The sequence below is a fragment of the Myxine glutinosa genome, chromosome 10 (genome assembly GCF_964187855.1).
Source record: "Myxine glutinosa chromosome 10, kmMyxGlut1.1, whole genome shotgun sequence".
Classification (NCBI taxonomy): Eukaryota; Metazoa; Chordata; class Myxini; order Myxiniformes; family Myxinidae; genus Myxine; species Myxine glutinosa.
In genome coordinates, this window is record NC_136270.1 from 75,164,825 (window position 1) to 75,184,819 (window position 19,995).

Below are 19,995 nucleotides of genomic sequence, written 5' to 3' on the forward strand. Positions count from 1 at the left end.
TCTATGTCTCATACCACACAAAAGGCGAGGGGCCAAGAGTATCACCGCCTTGTTTTAATACTATTTAACTTTGATTTTGGAACAGGGTTCGGTGTGGTACTGAACTTGGTATTTTTCTGCAGGGGTAGCCAATAAGATTGATCTTTTTCACATTAATTTATTAACAAATTATTTAATACAGCTTGTATAATTCTATGGTGTTGGTGTGATTAAGAAATGTATTTTGGATTTATTTGGTCATTCCACAATAAATGCACTTGTGATTAACCAAACCATTAATTTAATGAAAGTTGTTTGCCATTAATAGAAATTTAATGAAATTTGCCATTAGCTTTATGTGGAATTCCCACTGAAACCCTTGAAAATTGATGAAAATACCTAGACTAAAGCAGTACATCATGATTTCTGTCATCTCTTATCTGTACCACTGGAGGCATGGTAAATAATAATACTTTACAATATATGATCTTTGCAAACCCCAAGTGAATGCACGCATTCCAGTGAGCTTAACGTCTCATTTGAAAGATGGTAACTTCTGTGAGACAACACATTCTATTAGTGCTGCACTAGAATGGCATTTTATCTCAGGATTAAGCTCAAATAATGAACAAATTATTCAAATTTAAACAGCTTTTGATGAGAAAAATATCACTGAGAAACTTCCACCCTAGTCATGATGCTGTGATATCGAAGCCAGAAACAATGTATCATTTATCTGAAGTCCAAGTGGTATTGGCAGAATTATATAAAACGCCGTGATAATACTTTAGGCCTTAAAAACGAGAGAATCCAATAAATTTTTTTTACAAAGTAGTACTCATCCATGGGCCCTGATTCCTGCCCTGAGAGCTGGGAAGGCAACGGCAAACCGCCCGCAACCAGCAGAACCCATGCCAATAAATTGCTTTGGCAGCACCTGTAAAAAGCATGATGCATCTCATCTCATCTCATTTCATTACTAGTCATCCGCAGGTGCAGATCCAGGAATTTCAAGATTGGGGGGAGGGGTGCATGAAACTATAGCGCTGGGGGTGGGGGGGGTGGAACAAAGGCGGGGTCTGGGGGTCCTCCCCCAGGGAATTTTAAAAAATTGATCGTCAGAAACGGCATTTCGTGCGTTCTTGGAAGTTTCTGCAGTTCCTTGTGTTCTTCCCTGGTCCAACAGTTCAGCAGATTCGCACCGCCTGCACCCTCATCCTGGATCGAAGGGGGGGTGCGCACCCCCTGCACCCCCCCTGGATCCGCCCCTGATCCGATGTGGGGGAATACGAATATGAAAAGAAACAAAACATGTCAAATAAAAATGTGATAAAAACTAGAGCAATGGGACTGTGTTGCTAATATGCCTCTGCATAGTCCCACAACTGGTAGATGCCCTTGTTCACTGTCCTAAAAATGAAAAAGTTTGATTTAAATCCCTTCAGCTGTTTTCAAGTATCACATTTTCACCAGCCATGACAGGTTTCACATCAATCGGTGAAGCAGTTTCAGAGAAGGGATTTTTAAAAATATCGGCTTCAAGCTAATATGGCTGCCATACCACATGACATATGACGTTAAAAATGTACACTCAGCATATGTATGGGTAGGGGATCACGTTTGTGAAGTTTCATGTTGATCGGATAAGGTTCGTTTTTCTATCCAAGATAGCTGCCAAACCACATGACCTATGATGTCATAATTTTCAAACTATATGCAACAATGGTGTTAGATGATATTTGTAAAATTTAGCATCGAAAGGGTAAGCGGTTTCAGAGATATAATTATTTAATATTTATTTTCCTTTAATCCAATATGGATGCCAAACCATGTGACCTATGATGTCATAAATTTATTATTTCAATACAAAACATCATAGGTCATGTGCATGCAATTTCAGATTTTTGGAATAAGGAATTCGATTAAAACATTTTTGGCTGCTATACCACTTCACCTATGATGTCATCATTATCATGCTTTTGTTCCCCATTGGGAGTACTTGATAATGTGCCAAGTTTCAAATTTTTCCATTCAGCAGTTGCGAGAAATAATTTTTAATTATTTGTGTTTGATCCAAGATGGCTGCTATACCAACCACGTAACCTATGACGTCACAATTATCATAAAAACATTCTGCATGGGTGTCACTCCTACCCTGAACTTTCTCACTTTTTCACTTTCGTCTCAATCGGACATGTGGTTGTTGAGAAAAACGAGGTTTAGCCCGTACGGACGGATGGACGGACGGACAACCCGAAAACATAATGCCTCCGGCCACCTTTGGGGGTGGAGGCATAATGATACAAAACATGGGAAAATCAGGCGTAGAGTCAAAAATTAGAACTAGGAATTGCAAAAATATATCACAGTATTCCTTGATGTCCAGGATATAGTCGAGAAGGCAAATGTTTTCCCAGGCATTGCACCGAGAAACATTGAAAGCACTCGTCGGAAGATGTTAAATAATTTACAAACAATGCTCACCTCATTCACTCTGAAAGGAAATTTACAAAGCTTAAAAACACTTCTTTTTTAATTATGTCGGTTTGGAAATCAAAAGAACCCAATCATGTTACCAATTCCAGTAGATGCAATTTTAATCTAATTGAAGTCTATCAATGCTTTGGAAATATCCTTTTTAAAACAAAGTTGATCAGGCTCGTGCAATATGAACAGAGGAGGAAAGGGGAGGGGGGGGGGGGGCGTGGGAGTTCGATCAACGTACTACAGCAGAAGGAAAGAAGAGGCCAATCGATAGATGTGACCTGAAGGAATAACCAGGAATAACCAAGTATGATTCAAGTATTCCTGAAGTATTGAACCAAGTATTGATTCCTTCAAGTATTCCTGAAGGAATAACCAAGTGTGTGGCAGGAGATTAGCAGGAGTTGAAAACAAAATCATGATGGAAATGGGAGGCACGAGGGATAACGATGAACCTCTTCGTTTCTCGATGTCACTTCCACTAGAAGACCTTACTCATGAGTGTGTCTGCTCCAGCTGTTCATCCTGCATTTCCATGTTGCCCTACTACAGTTTATCCCGGTGACGAGAGAGATTGTGGTGGTTGAGCTGTGACTCCATGTAGCTTGTTTGCTAAACCTGAGAGAAGAGCCCTGCTGCTGTTGGCCAACGAAACGATCCCAAGGGCCAAGGTGACAGTTCAGGTTTTTGGAAGTGCCAGCCACGGACATCAGTGGGATCGATGGATCAAGATTGGGGATTTGTCTGGCCAGCTGGCAAGCCGGAGCGGGGACTCCATCCAGGAATGTTAGGGTGCTGCACTGTGGCAACCACTGTCATTTTATTTTCTGTGTATATTTCGGGTTTTATTTGTAGTTTTAGTTGCTGACATGTTTTTGTGTTAAAGTTTTTATCCTTTTTATGTGATCGTTATTTTTTATGCAAAAATTAATATATTTTTATTTTTATAAAAAATATATTTTTTATGCAAAACTCATATTGTTCATGGAAGTGCTAGTGATTGCAATAATCTTACGTATTCAACTGTCACAGGTTGTGAATTCACTGGATGCTGTCATAAACCTTTGTGGAAAGTTTTAAATTGGCGTTGTATTTTGAATTATATTAATAATTTAAATGTCATTATGCGATCGTGAATTGTTATTACCATATCAGTTGTTTCTTGTGTTTTTGTGTTTTGATGTTAATGTAACATTGATGAATGCTTGTACAAGTCATTTATGTAAACCGACAGGGAAATTGAATTTTGTGTTTTTAGAAGTTATACAAAAGAAGTCTAAATCTAACTTATTTGAGGTAATGGAGGGACGAACACGATTGGACAGATACAGGGAGGCAATTCCACAGGCAGGAAAAGAAAGGACAAAGGAATGTACAGGTGTTGACGAAGCCTATACTTTAAAAGGTTGCTAAGAAAGGTGTTGCTGGATGATTGCATTCACCTGGATTGAGCTGAGGGGGTGATGACTGAAAGGGCAGGGGGAGCAAAAATGATTGAGAGATGGTAGAAAATCACAACACCAACTGAGAAAGCAAGATGAGCCCTCTTGATGGGTCATGATGATGACTTTCAGAGCCTTGGCATCTACATCTTCTTGCTTTGTAAGAAAATACCGAATTCAAACATTCTGCCTTGTCATGTGCAAAGTCCCCTTTGAAGTTATGGAGCTATCAGTTTTCACCAGCCAAGGAGAAAAAAGTCTAGACGATGATTTCACCAGCCAGAGAGAGACAGGTCAGAGAGCTCAACCTTCAGATGAGCTTGGTATTGTATTCTGACTTACCTGAGGACAGAGATACTGATGGTGTCGTCTGTGTGGAGTGACCTAAGGTTTCCCTCAGGCGAGTTTTCACTCCGAGTCGAGAAAGTGAGCTACTTGTAAACAACAGCCTTGACACAAGTCTCCATGTACCAAGGCCAATAAAAGATGGGCATAATGGCTGCAGGAAGGAGGGAACTAACCTGTGCATCAGAGAGAGAGAGAGAGAGAGAGAGAGAGAGAGAGACACAGACTGACAGACATAGAAAGAGACAGACACCAAGCATTTGTGAAAGCATTCCCAATAATCAATATTAGTTCTACTAGCAACGGTACCCGCCCTATGGGCGGGGCTTCAATTGGGAGGCCCAAATGAAAAGGCAAAATATCAGAACTTGAAGGCTTTTTTAAATTTTAAATGATTCATATAAACATCCGTTAAATTATATCACACGCAAATCATCAAAATCTAAACAGTATTTGTAGAATTTCAATAAAAGCCACATCACTGTTCATATCGGTAAATATTATTCCATTGTGTTTGGAAAAACTGGAAAATTGGAAAAATTGAAAAATTGGAAAAATTGGAAAATTGGGGAAAAATTGGAAAAGCAATGTAGCCTATTTTACTCCAGAGGGTCCCAGGATTACCCACCCAAAATTTCGTTGCGATCAGTTCAGCCGTTTTTGCTGTACCTGGGAACAGACGGACGGACAGACAGACGGACAGACATTTGGTGAATTATATTAAGATGGGAGATGGACATGTTGTAAGGGAATAACTTTAAAGTTTACCTGTACATTTCAAATTGTCGGTGTACATAACTTATTTAAAGTGTGCATGTACATAATAATGTTATGTCGTGGGGGGTAAAGGAATATCTAGAGCCAGGTAGATCTGTATAGGAAGGTATTCGACTGTCGTGATAGGGAATCTACATGTAATAAGTTCTATGTTTAGCCGGTTTGTCGGTATAAGCTGTATTGGCGTCCCCGCCGCGAGGAGGGCGGGGCATGCTAATTAGTACAGGGATTATGGGTAATATTCCTTTGTTTGTCGTTCCCCCTGTCGCCAAACCTGTGTCCCTTATGGCAATGCACTCATTTAAACACTTAGATAGGTCCTTAGTGCACACATTGAATAATTCCCTCCCCTTACAATGACTGACCGGAAAGACAAGCAGGCAGCAGCCGCGTACAATGCCACCATGGGTGACAAGCATCGTAGCAAGCAATAACCATGCCCAGGGAACGTGTGATTGGTTGGCGAGGAAGGCACGAACCTTCAGCCAATCAGCGTGGAGGGCACCAATCCGGTCCTGAGAAGGAGGTTGTTCATTGGAGGGAGAAGGGCCGGTGGCGGCAGAAGGTTCGAGAGATCACAAAGAATCGAGGCTCTGATTGGTAACGCGCCAGGACTGACGTCACAGGGCAAGTGGCAAAACGCCTCGTTCATGGGCATTCTCTCTCTTAGCTCTTCTCTTCGCGCTGGACCCCTTCGTGTTGGAGATCGCCCGTCGTGCTTCGCTCTCTTTCTGCCTGGATTTTATTTACGCTCCTCCGTACTTTCTTGACTGGTGGTCATTGGTTCGTGATCTTCGTGGTGCTTGGAGCGGTGCTCGGTGCTTTCGGTGATCGGTGCTTTTGGTGCTGTGAGCGAATGGACCTTGTGTGCGACCGACGAGGAGTTTGGAGCGAGGCGTGCCATGGAGCAGACGAGGCTGGGACGAGCGGGTTGGCCTGGGGCCTACCAGAGCGTGGGCGAAGCGGACAGAGGGTTTCTTCGTGCCGGAGCTCGGAGCCGCCTTGGACGGTGGACAGGACTACAGACAGTTAAGACGCACCACATTTCACAAATACACGCCATATCGCTTTATTTTCCTTTCATTCATTCCTGTGTCCTGTTGTTAAGTCTGGTGTGGTGTCATCCCAACGTAGGGTTTCGTTTCTTCCGTCATGTCCATTGTATCGGGTCCCGTAATAAATCTCTATTTTTGTAGATTAAATCTTGTGTTTGTTCGAGTTCATTAATTCCCTGCAGGATCGAGAGCTGCCGTCGGATTACAGGTACGCGCTGCCGCTTCTCCCCTTCATTCTTCCTCCCGTGCTGGTAGTCGAATCCGTGTTTGGTCGTCGCCTCCATTAAAGCTGTTCGGTCATCCGCGAGCCCTGGTATTAACCGAAGGGAATCGCGTGACAATAACTTCTAAAATATGTTTTTTAAAATCTCTCAGGAGTCTCCCCGGTCTCGCAACTAATTCATTATGTACACAGACATTTCACGACCAAGCCAACTTTTGTCGCCTCTAATGCTTATTTACTTCATGTAATATGTGAATTACATGTCAATCAGGTTGTTTATAAACCTTGAAAAGTTGGGCGAAAACCATAAGTTTTTTAATTATTATTAAAGACTTACCTATTTTATTTCCTATTCATTATAAGGAACATACCTTCATTGTGTGGTGTATGTTAGACCGCTGCCACGATCGCTGCGGACAAAACATGCATTACCTCCTTTCCTCTGCATGAGTTGTAATTAAAATGTACCTTTGTTTCCTCAAAACGGTACCTTCATTTAATGATAGAATATGCGTTGTTCAGTTTTGTAATGTAGACCGCCTGTGCGACTTTGATTAGGTTGAAACAAAATGGCAGATTAAGACCATTACGACGAAGTAAAAGTGGGCTGGCCAAGGGTAAGCCTATTTTCGGTGTTAATTTAATTAGCCCATTAATTATCTTTCAAAGGGGTGTTTAACTTTAGCCAAATACCCAGTTTTAATTTATGAACTCCCTTGGAGTTGCCTTAGTATGCACTGTGCACGTAAAGTTTTGGGCCGCTAGGTTTCATAGTTTTGGAGTTATGGAGAAGACACACACACACACACACACACACACACACACACACACACACACACACACACACACACACACACACACACACACACACACACACACACACACACACACACACACTATGTATCGACAGTAGGTAGGATGTAATATGGGTCGGACTGAAATGTATTGATAACTGCTGTAGTAGGGTATTCTTTATGTATACCTGGCCATGTAAGGAAAAAAAACAACATTATTTAATCTATTTATTACTTGCGAAAATCAAAGATTTTAAAAGTATATTGGTTGGTCTTGTGCATTATTCTGTCTGGTTGTCTGTCTGTCTGGTTGTCTGTCTGTCTGTCTGTCTGTCTGTATGCCAGTCGCCTACAGGTCAGAATTTTCAACTGATCCTCACAAAACTTCACCAAATGGTAGAGTTGGTCATATGCAAGAAGCCTATTGTTTGTGGGGTCAAAATGTCAAGAGGTCAACATAGGCCAAAGCTCACCAGCTTTGTCAAATTTCTAAAATCCTCAATTTAAATCAGATTGACTTGAAATTTTAAGAGGATTTGCATCAATGGTCACTGAATTCAACCCCCAACTAGTTTTGAGGTCAACATAGGCCAAAAGGTCAACATAGTCCAAATTTCTGAAATCCTCAATTTTCATCCAATTAACTTGAAATTTGAAGATGATTTGAATATCTGGTCACTAAATTCAACCACTAAGTATTTTTGAGGTCAACAAAGGCCAAAAGGTCAACATAGGTCAAAAGGTGAACAACATAGGAAAAAAATTCTAAAATCTTCAATTTTCATCTGATTGTCTTGAAAGTTTAAGAGGATTTGCACACCAGGTCACTGAATTCAACCACCAATTATTTTTGAGGTCATCATAGCCCAACAACTTATTTTATGGATTTCGCAAGTATCGTACTATGCACGACATATTTCTTGTTTGGTCATTGTTGGGTGGGCTGCCCCAACATAAAACATCAATACCTGCCTCCCCTGAGGAAGTGGAGCAAGAGGTTTGTTGATGAATAAATAATTATAAATTATACTAAATACAGTAATTATTTTTATACTAAATAATAATTAATAAGTGGCAATTACAAGTGGCAATTATACTAAGTAATTAAAATAATTACTTTATTTAGTACAATAAAATTTTAAATTATACCAATTTAACTGAATAATTTTATACTTTAGGCATATGAAAAATTTCCGCTCCAATGACAAAAGTGTGTATACCCAAAAACTTGAGAATACTTTGAACAGTAATTATCCCCATGCCTTTTGAAAAAAATGGGATATCCTAATCGGCTCTAACTGTCTGTTGTCCGTCTGTCCGTCTATCCATCCGTCATGCTACGTCCTCCTAAAGGGCTGTGCAGGCATTCACCAAACTTGGTAGTTATGATCACCCCATGGTACGAAGGTGCAAAAGCAGTATTATTTTTGTTCATGCCCACTGTGGCAGGGTCACAAGGTCAAAAAGAAAAAATTGCAATTAAGGGCACATTTATAAACATTTTAAAATTTAACTTTGTATATGCAATCATTATTGGGGGACATATGCAAGATGTAATTTTTGGGGGGGATTTGACCCCCGGTTCATGCCACAAGGGGAGGGGACATAAGGTCACAGGGGTCAAAAGAGAAAAACAATTAACTCAAACTTAGGGTCACAGGTGTCCTGGTGGAACCTTTTGCCGTTGTTAATGGCACACAATAATTATGTCTATTCTTTGGCACAAAAGGCATTTGCTTCTTTTGTTGTTGTGTATAACAGGTGTACTTTGGAATATATCATCCTGCGAGGCGTTGAAAGTTCCAATTCTGCAGTCGGCCCTGCCTGTTCTTTCCCACTCCTTGGTCTCGCCATCAAACCTCAATGTGCTCGCAACACCCGGCAGCAAAGACAACAGCATCCTTACCAACACCACGGGCTGCCTGAGGTCTAAACGAGTATTATTTTACCCTTCGCACTGCTGTTAAACTATTGTAATAGTGTTGTGACTCTCTCATAATTTGTTGGCTTTGGTAAAGTAGAGGAAGAATATCTAAGGTTTGGTCAATTCAATTTATTGGAGGCCTATTTTCCTATCTGATTCATGTTTCAATTGATTGATAAATACACTTTCATGGTATTGATGGAATGTTAAGTTGTGCAAATGAGACATCTGCTCAAAGTACTCTTAATATTGTTCAAAATCATGCACTACACAGGTCTGGTATAAAGCTCGAGTTTTAAGCTAACCTTTTCTTGATGATAAAGCCATAAGGCCAACCATAATGGCATTGGAAACAAATATCAGTGCTGATGTTTAAATACAAGTTTGCATACTTCTTTAAGACTTGTTTTTTGTGATAACTCCAAAGAGATCTATCGATCTTTTTCTTTTACATTTTGATATTCTAAATGTATCCTCACTTGAATTTATTTAATCTTATAAATTGCTCACCATTATAATTTTGCAAATTCTGATATTCTTGCCTACTTTCCATGATGTTTCATTTTTTTCAGTTCGTACCTATGATTCTTAGCAAGGTAATGTCTGCAAAACTTCTTCAGAAAGTGTTCAGTTGAGTACAAGGTACATGTTCCATTTTAATTTGGTTTATCAAGGAAAATATATGAGGTTGTAATACAAGCAGGTCAGAGATTATTGTCAGTGAGCATCGATCTTTTTTTTACTATAATCATACTGTCTGTCTGTCTGATGATTTTTGACTGCGATACATTCGGTCTTTACTTATCCAATCTCAACCAAACTTGACAGGAGGACTAAGGGTCACACAATGAAGAAGAACCACCATTAGAGGCCATTTTCCCCCACAGAGTGGGGGTTGGCCTTTTTCGGGCACCATGGTCCCCTTTTTGAAGCAATGTTTTATGGCCGGATGCCCTTCCTGCCGCCAACCCTGTTATAGTCGCCTCTTGTGACACACAGGGAATTACCAGTGAACTGGTACTCAATTTGCCGACCTCGGAAGTATGACAGGCTGAGTCAACTCCCCTGGTGTTAATTCAGCGATCGACTGGGATTCAAACCCAGGATCCTAGGATCCCAAGCCGGCACCCGAACCGCTAAGCCAACACCAGGGTCACACAATGAAGGTTGGAGCAAATTCATTTGTCGCCCCCCCCCCCTCTCTAAGGGGGTTTTCTCCACCAATGGGGTTTTCCCCGCCAATGGGGGATATGTGTTGAGGTTTATAGCCGTGTTAAGAAAGTTTTGTCATGGCGTTTTTCCAAGGCCGCTTCTTATAACAAAAGCATAATATTAATGTTATTACAAAACAATATTAACACCAAAAAGATCTCCCCCTTCCCGTGTTTCCTCCTTGAACAAATGCCCTGGTAACGTGTATAAATAGCTTACCGCTTAACGCTTACCATGGGGAGATTAAGCCCCTTGTTCTTTCTGGGCCGGCGTAACTGCGACTTGAAATGCCCCTTCCGAGCAAACGCAAGGTAGGGTTTCGGGACAAGTCTCGCACGTACCTAAATACCTGCGCCGCCACGGAAGCGGGGAACCAAGCCTCGCACGAGCCACGTGTCATTTGGGTACACCGAGCCAATTGCGTACCACGTGGTCCATGCAGTTACCGTTAGTTTTGGAACCCGATTAGAGCGGTTCTATTCGTACCACACTTAGTCAATGATGGAAAACACGAGACGGTCGAATAAAGGAATAACAGGATTTAATTATTATTTACACTTATATGTACAATTCGGTAGAAAGCAGACACAAAGCAGAACTGAGTCAGTCTTATATTAAACCCAGACATGGGCCCGATCACACTCACAAAGGGGAAATGCAGGCAGGCTGATGTTCACGCGCTGCCTTGGTCGTCCAGGAACGGCGGCCCGGCGTGCTCTCCACGGTCCCAGCACGTCCCGCGAAGATGGCAAGCAGGTGGTGGAAAGGATCCTCGTAGCGCGTCTCTCGAACAAAGGGGCAGATGAGGCAGGAAGGTGGGAGGGAATGTACGCGTCTCTCGGCGGCTTTCCACAGCGCGTTGAGTCACCGGCGCACTATCACTCGCGTAACCCAATGCAATAGAGGCTCAGCCTCAAGCTCAACCGAGCGTCCACTTTAATACGAGCGCTTACACTTGGTTCATGCGCGTCTTTTCTCCGAACTCGTAACTCTCATCAATACGCGCCTCTCCAATAGCTCAATGCACAAGCTCACCTCTCCCCGAACTCAACTGCTTACCCCAAACTGCTCGAACTGCTCGTGGGGGCTTTGCGCAACGGGTTATATGGACACGCCCTGAGCCCTCTCGAACGTTCCAACCACGCCCTGTGACGCATTGCCACAGCCACTCCCTTTGAGCCCTGATTGGCGGCTTGCGCTTACCGTCAGCTTCTCTGCCGCCCTCATTCGCTCCCTGCTCGATTTGCCAGGCATACCTCGTGTTAATTCGCGCCAAAAAGCCAAAGGCAGCACAAGGAGGCGTAAGGCAATTGAGGCGGCATAAGGCAATGAAACCATGAAAAGGACCTAACTCTCATTACTCTACTCAACGCAAAACTAACACAGGAAAAGGACTATGCTCACAAATACTAAGAGATAACTGCACTATCGTGAGGCTACATGTTGTAATGTGACTAAACTATGAGGGGGAAATTTAACCTTTATTGTACAAAACTCAACACCGCAACAATATATTTGAGATGTATGGAGCGTGACCAGCACTCCCTCTGATCTCCACACATGCGCAGACAATAGCGTCACTTCCAGCGAGGCTTCAGCCCAGCCGCTCCATAATATGGAGATTCATATAGTGGTCATTGGTTAAACAACAAAACAGAGCCACCTACGTATCTGGGTTTCGTGCTTATTTGCACTCATCAGGACAGAACACCATTCTAAAATCTAACCAATGACTTCCATTTCGTCAGTTAAATGGAAATTGTACTTCCTGACCTCAAGGAAGAACATCACACATGGATTATGTTTCACTCGGCAATCGCCACACAACCCTCAAGAAACAAACACGTGCCTGCCCAACAAGTACGTGTGATTTAGCTGAATGGATGAGATATATGGAGCGTGACGACCGCTCCTCCAGATCCTCCCGTGACGACCGCTCCTCCAGATCCTCCCGTGACGAGCGCTCCTGGAGGTGACGCTACGGTCTGAGCTCGCAGACGCTATCGTCTGCGCATGCATGGAGATCGGGAGGAGTGCTTGTCACGCCCCATATATCTCATCCATTTGGCCCAATTGTAGAACCTTCATGGTTTCTGTGGTTTGCATTGGTAGGAACAAATATGTGTGGGGTAGGCACGTGTGTATGTATACAGTATATTATGAATATACTGTATACGGTACAGTATAAGTAATCTCTTTTCAGGATGTTAATCTCTTATACAAGCCTCGACCAACTATACAAAACAAAAGTACTGAATGATTCATTTTCAGAAGCCAAGACCAGAGTGAACCAAATAAACAAAATTTAGGAAGACATTGAAGTCTTCTGTCCATTGGTTTATGTCATCTGTCAGTGTTATTTTTCTGACTTCCAATCACGTATTTTGTCATCATAACCCACTCTTTTTGGACTCAGGAATGTGAGCTCTGCTGGAGAGGAAGCAAGGCGTCGGCTCCGTGAGTGTGAAGGACTTGTGGAAGCTCTTCTTGGCCTTGTACAAGCATCACTTGGATCTGCACATGTAAATGGCAAGGCAAGTTGGCCATGTTGTAGTAGATATATCCATATATTGCCCAAGAATACAGTGCCTTCAGAAAGTATTCACACCCCTTGACTTTTTCACATTTTGTGGTGTTACATCCTGAATTTAAAATGGATTAAATTGAGATTTAAAAAAAATCACTAATCTACACATAATACCCCATAATGTCAAAGTGGAATTTTTTTATAGAATTTTTCAAAAATAATATAAAAATGAAAAGCTGAAATGTCTTGAGTAAATGAGTATTCAATCCCTTTGCTATGACACCACAAATTGAGCTCATGTGCATCCAATTTCCTTTGATCATCCATCCTTGAGATGTCTCTGCAACTTGCTTGGAGTCCATCTGTGGCCAATTCATGATTTCTAAATCATGTCCAATCAATTGATTTAGAAAGAAGCACACCTTTCTATATGAGGTCCCACAGTTGACAATGCATGTCAGAGCGGAAACTCTACCATGAAGTCCAAGGAACTGTCTGTAGAACTCCGAGATAGAAATTTGAGGTGGTATAGATCTGGGGTATAAAACAATTTCTAATAAATATAGGTATAGATCTAATAAAACAATTTATTAAGTGCTGAAAGTTCCCAAGAGAACAGTGAGCTCCATCATTTAAAAATGGAAAGAATATGGAACTACCCAGACTCTTCTTAGAGCTGGCCGTCCGACCAAACTGAGCAACCGGACAAGAAGGACCTTTGTTAGGGAGGTGAACAAGAACCCAATGTCCACTCTGACAGGTCTACAGAGTTTATTGGCTAAGATAGGAGAACCTGCAGGAAGGACAACAGTCTCTGCAGCACTTTACAAGTCTAGGCCTTTATGGGAGAGTGGCCAGACGGAAGCCACTCCTGAGAAAAAGGCACTTGACAATGACAACATGCCACCACCCCTCCCTCCCCATCTTGTTTACTGCTACCTCCCGCCCTACTCTGGAATGCTCACGGAGAAGACCCACTGTCTGTGTTTTTTTCCGCCCATTCCATTGACGAAGCTATATGCAAGGCCTTGTCGAAATCCAACGCTGCTTCCCTCAGCAATGTGCGTTGAATGCGGTCGTTCATTACTCTACAGACTAACCGATCAAGTAGCATTTCCTCGAGATTATTCCCATATTCACACCGTACAGCCAATTTTCGTAAAGCTACTACATAATCTGAGATGGACTCGCCCCCTTCGTGACTGCGGTTGATTAGCTTGAAGCGCTGCGCAATCACTGACGGCCTCGACTTCCGGTGTTGTTCGATGACGTTAATCAGCTCAGAAAGCGGGACCAGTTTCCTCTGTGCGAACAAACTTGACATGAAGTTGTATGTCGGCACCTCACAAACACTCAGCACTATCGACCGTTGCTTCTCCACACTCCTAATGTCATCAGCTGTGTATTAGTGCTGCAAGCGCTCCACAAAAAGCGACCAGTCTTCCTCTTTGGCTTTAAACGCTCCAACTGTGACAAAACATGGCCATGACTTCAGGAAGAGAGAAAATGTCCATCAGTCAGGTAAACAGTTTATTCTCATCACCAGATGTTCAGTTCTCCCCGAACCTAGACGGGTGCCATTACGAGGCAAGGAGAAACACGGACGACACGAACGCCGCCATTGCCCAAACTGTTTATGCCACACGCGCACACAGTGTCGCAATCACAACAATATTCACTCATACGCTGATGCAACATCACACTCACTGACTTACCTCCAGCCAATGCTCTACGCTTAAGCCCACCGGCCACCGGACTAAGGTCCAGGTGAGCTAAAAAATGATACAGTTAAAAGTAGTGTACTCATGTACTTCCTGGAAGTTTAAGTTACCTTTCGAATTACGATAGGTTATGCTATTGTGGCGGACACGAAAGCACTGACGTGGTGACATCACCCCGCACACCAAGTGGGGGTGGGCCACGCCCGGGAGAGAGGCGTGGCCTCACGATATACACGGGGTTGCGCAGCCCTGAGCAGCTCAGTGTTACAGTGAGCTCTTGAATAAAGACTCTTACAAATTATCGCGTTGTCCGCTTCCTCCTTGCTTACAAGTAGCGTGCGTAACACCACCGCGCTTTACTATTGTGGTTTATGTACTGCAGTAGGGTTTCCTGGTAACTGAAGAGATAATAGTTCTAATGACAGTAGTCTGCAGAGAATAAATAAACTATAGTAAAGGAACGCTATTTTTTGCTTGCGAGCTAGAGAGGTAGAGGTAGCTGGCCTATCTTGGTTTATAGACTCAATTTTGCCAGAGACCTGACTGGCGAGGATTCAGGTGGACTTTCACTGATCACACCAATAATTGTGAAGAAATCCTTGAAACCAATGCATTTATCTAAGTTGAAAGGGTACAGATTTATCATTCATGTTTTGTTTTTTTTGTTTTTTTTTGTATACAAGATCGAGGCTCGTGTAAGAGCTACAGTCACGTGAAAAAGTAAGTACACCCCATGTAAAGTTTTGACTCTTTCAACATGTTTCAACATACCGCTATTTGATCTTCATTTCAACAATATTGATAGATAAAGGTGATATAATCTTACTATAATTCACCAAATGTCTGTCTGTCTGTCCGTTCGAAGGTACCGTAAAAACTGCTGAACCGATCGCAAAGATATTTTGGGTGGGTAATCCTGGGATCCCCAGGAGTAAAATAGGCTATTTAGTTTTCCCAATTTCAGCTTTGGTCTCCAGCCTCTCAGGTTTGGACTCCCACATAACATTCACGTTTGCATGACGTTCATTGTTCTCATTGTGACGATGTTGTTTTCCCGGGTGCTACACAAACGGCTGCACCGATCGCTGCACAGCTGCACCTATCGAACTCGGTGACCTCGGACAAAGACCTTTTATTATTCCTTTAAACCTTTTATTAAATTTAAATTTAAAAATTTAAATATTCCTTTAAACCTTTTATTAATCTTACTATAATTCACCAAATGTCCGTCCATCTGTTTGTCTGTCTGTCCGTTCGAAGGTACCGTAAAAACTGCTGAACCGATCGCAAAGATATTTTGGGTGGGTAATCGGGGGATCACCAGGAGTAAAATAGGCTATTTAGTTTCCCAATTTCAGTTTTAGTCTCCAGCATTCTCAGGTTTGGACTCCCGCATAACATTCGCGTTCGCATGACGTTCATTGTTCTCATTGTGACGATGCACAAACGGCTGCACCCGGGAGAGCAATATGTCTCCATCGATCGCTAACAGATCGCTGTCTCCATCGATCGCTAACAGATCGCTGTCTCCATCGATCGCTAACAGATCGCTGTCTCCATCGATCGCTAACAGATCGCTGTCTCCATCGATCGCTAACAGATCGCTGTCTCCATTGATCGCTAACAGATCGCTGTCTCCATCGATCGCTAACAGATCGCTGTCTCCATCGATCGCTAACAGATCGCTGTCTCCATCGATCGCAAACAGATCGCTGTCTCCATCGATCGCTAACAGATCGCTGTCTCCATCGATCGCTGTCTCCATCGATTTTGCCAAGGCCGTAACAGCTATCGGCTCAAAATCCTTTTCACTGTTGATTTGGTACAGTTACACGTTTCGGGAATTTGGTACACGTATCGGGAGTACATACGTCATAGCGATAGTGAACACGATTATCGATCACGATTCACTATCACGATCATCACGATCATAGTGTATCGATCACGATTTGAAACACGATGGAATAATATTTACCGATATAAACAGTGATGTGGATTTTATTGAAATTCTAAAGATAATGTTTTGATTTTGATGATTTGCATGTGATATGATTCAACGGATGTTCATATGAATCGTTTAAAATAAAAAAAACCCTTCAATTTCTGATATTTTGCCATCGCCATATGCAGATTCGCCACGGACCCACAATTGATGTTTCTATACGTGAATGTACCCGTTTGTTTGTGAACGGGTACGTTGTTCATAAAAGTCCTTCAAAAACTTGCTGTCCATGTCTGACATGTGACTGAAGGTGCTACAGGAATGTGGAATTTATTGGTTTCATGCTTTAGCATTCGCCGGATCTGCATTGCCTGTTTGCTTCTGGCCTCCCACCCATGCGTAGCACGGGTATTTCTCTAGTACAACAAATATCATGAAACATTTACATTTTGTAGTCCATTGTATAATTTAAATAAACATAAATGCAAATTTCGCATGTGGATAAAGTAAGTACACCCTTGGCTCTAATAGGTGGTATTGCCCCCTTTGGCAGAAACAACCTCAAGTAGGCGTTTCTTTTAACTGTCTACCAGTCTCTGACATCAAATGGGAGAATTTTTTGCGCACTTCTCCATGCAGAATTCTTTCAGCTGTGCGAAGTTTGAGGGGTTTCTTGCATGCACAGCTCGTTTCAAATCCCCCCACAACATCTCGATGGGATTTAGATCCGGGCTTTGACTTGGCCATTCCAGAACCCTCCATTTCTTTCTTTTCAGCCATTCCTTGGTGGATTTACTGGTATGCTTAGGGTCATTGTCATGTTGCAAGGTCCATCTTCGGTTGAGCTTCAACTTTCCGACAGATGGCCTCACATTATCCTCAAGCACCCTCTGGTACAATGAAGAATTCATCGTGGAGTCTATGATGGTGAGCTGCCTAGGCCCTGATGCAGCAAAGCTGCCCCAAACCATAATATTTCCACCACCATGCTTTACAGTTGGTATCAGGTTCTTGTGGTCAAATGCTGTCCTTGGTTTTCGCCAAACATTTCTTCTCGTACTGTGGCCAAATAGCTCTACCTTTGACACAACCGGCCAAGAGCACATTGTTCCAGAAGTGCTGGTCTTTGCCTAGGTGTTCATTGGCAAACTTTAGTCTTGCCCTGATGTTCTTTCTGGACAGCAAAGGTTTCCTCCTGGCACACCTCCCATGTAGATCAAATTTGTGCAGCCTCTTTCTAATGGTAGACTCGTGCACTTTGACATCAACAGTGGCAAGAGCTACCTGTAGGTCCCGTGATGACATTCTGGGGTTCTTAGAGACTTCTTTCAGCATTTTGTGGTTTGCTCTCGGGATGAACTTGCTGGGGCGGCCTGGCCTGAACAAGTTGGCAGTTGTTTGGAATCTTCTCCACTTGTAGATGATCTTTCGGACAGTCGAATGATTGATTTCAAATTGTTTGGAGATCTTTTTAAATCCCTTCCCAGACTCATAGGCATCTATAACCTTCTTTCTGAAGGCCTCAGAGAGCTCTTTTGATCTAGGCATGGCACACTTCAACAACAAAGAGCAAACCAAACTAAATGTCTGAGGTTTAAATAAGACAGGTTCCTACAAGATCCTCTCTAACGATGTTATTGTAGTGGTTACCGGAAGCATGACACAATTACCGTGCACCGGCCGATGACGCAACCGGCGAGCGGTCACGTGTCCGGACTCGCCCGGGCATGTCCAGACTTGCCCTTCTTGGGCGAACACTTGCCTTGCATACCACGCCCCGTCGGGAGGCGTGACTTACCTATTTTGCATACCACGCCACGCCTGAGAGGCGTGGCTTTTGTGTGTTCAGTTTGCGATATAAATTGCCGCCCGTTCGAGGGGCGGATTTAGTGTGCTTTTGAGTTCTTTGGTTTTGAGCTAAATAAATAGCTCGGTGAAACTTCGTTCCTGTGTCGTCCATTTTGTCTGGCTTTATCGTGCGAGCGCAGCTCCCACAATTGGTGACCCCTTTCTAAGAACACGGCGATGAAGTCAGCTGTAGCTTTGAAGCTCCCGGGCTTCTGGGAGTCGCACGCGGCCGTTTGGTTTGCTCTAGCGAATTCTCTCTTCGCCCTGCGGAAAATTACTGAGGACACGATGCGCTACCATCATGTGGTTTCCGCGCTCAACGCGTCCACCGCGGCCCGGGTCCTGAGCTTCCTACAGAACCCGCCGAACGCCGACAAATATGGCGTGCTCAAAGGCCTACTCCTCAGTGCGTTTGGACTCACGGAGACCGAATGCGCACGACAACTACTACACCTCCTGGAGCTGGGCGAGGCCCGTCCGTCCGAAAGCATGGGCCACATGCGTGCTCTTCTCGGTGACCACAGCCCGGACTTCCTCTTCCAAGAGCTGTTCCTCCAGCGGCTACCCGGGCAGGTACAGTTAGCTTTGGCTAATTCGCCCATCACGGACCCTAGTGCCCTGGCCAAGGAGGCTGATAAATTTTTCTCGGCCAGGCGACATGTCGGAGCGGCCGCCTGGGACCCTGGGCCGACAGAGGTAACGCCCGCACCCCACGACCGGCGCCTCCACCGGCCGAGTCCGCGCCACTGACGGCAGCGGCCGCCGCGACGCCCCGTCGGCCCAACCCGACGCGACCGCCGGAGCCTCCACCAGAGCGGACGTTGTGCTATTACCACGCCAGGTTCGGGCAGAAGGCCATAACGTGCCGCCCACCGTGCACTTTCGGCAGGTCGGGAAACGACCAGGCCGGCGCTGACTGCCTGCCATGAGTGTCGGCCATTCAGGCAGCCTTCTGTTTATCACGGACCCAGCGTCCGGGCGGCGTTTTTTGTGTGACACCCGCGCTCAGCTGAGCGTGATACCCGCCTCGGTGCAGGACAAACAGGCCGTGCTATGCGACCCCGCCTTGGTCGCCGCAAACGGCTCCTCCATCCGCACCTTCGGTTCGCGCAGCGTCGCATTCTGCTTCGGAGGCCAGCGCTTCAGGTGGGACTTCATCATGGCGAACGTGCCCATGGCCTTGCTGGATGCAGATTTTCTTTGCGCGCATGGGCTTTTGGTCGATGTCAAATGGCGTCAGCTCATCAATGCGGAGACCTTCAGCTCGCTCGCTTGCTCATTGAGCGGCTCCGCTCCGACCAAGCTAGGCTGCGCGCTCCCAGCCGTGGACGACTTCACCCGCCTACTCGCCGAGTTTCCCGCCCTCACGCAGCCAACGTTTTTGGCCGTCGCCGTCAATCATGGCGTCGAACACCACATCCCGACCACAGGTCCACCGGTCTACGCCAGGGCCCGCCGCCTCGACCCGGCTAAACTCGCCGTGGCGAAGGCGGAATTCGACTCGCTGGAGCGATTGGGCATTGTGCGACGCTCGAATAGCGCATGGGCCTCGCCACTGCACATCGTGCCCAAACCGGGTGGCGGATGGCGACCATGCGGCGATTACCGCCGCCTCAACGACGCCACCACCCCCAACCGGTACCCGATACCACACATACAGGACTTTTCCGCCCGTTTGGCGGGGCGGGTGATCTTCTCCAAGGTCGACCTTATTCGGGGCCA

The 19,995-nt window shown here is 44.4% G+C and overlaps 1 protein-coding gene across 1 annotated transcript in view; it reads left to right on the forward strand.

The window, feature by feature from the left end:
• The window catches only part of LOC137433454 (uncharacterized), a 500,692-nt gene that overhangs the window by 369,845 nt on the left and 110,852 nt on the right, over positions 1-19,995 (forward strand). Inside the window, exons 11-12 of the mRNA XM_078785196.1 lie at positions 8,861-9,026; positions 12,652-12,769. Coding sequence (XP_078641322.1) covers positions 8,861-9,026; positions 12,652-12,769 — 284 coding nt within the window. The remainder of the gene's footprint in view (positions 1-8,860; positions 9,027-12,651; positions 12,770-19,995) is intronic.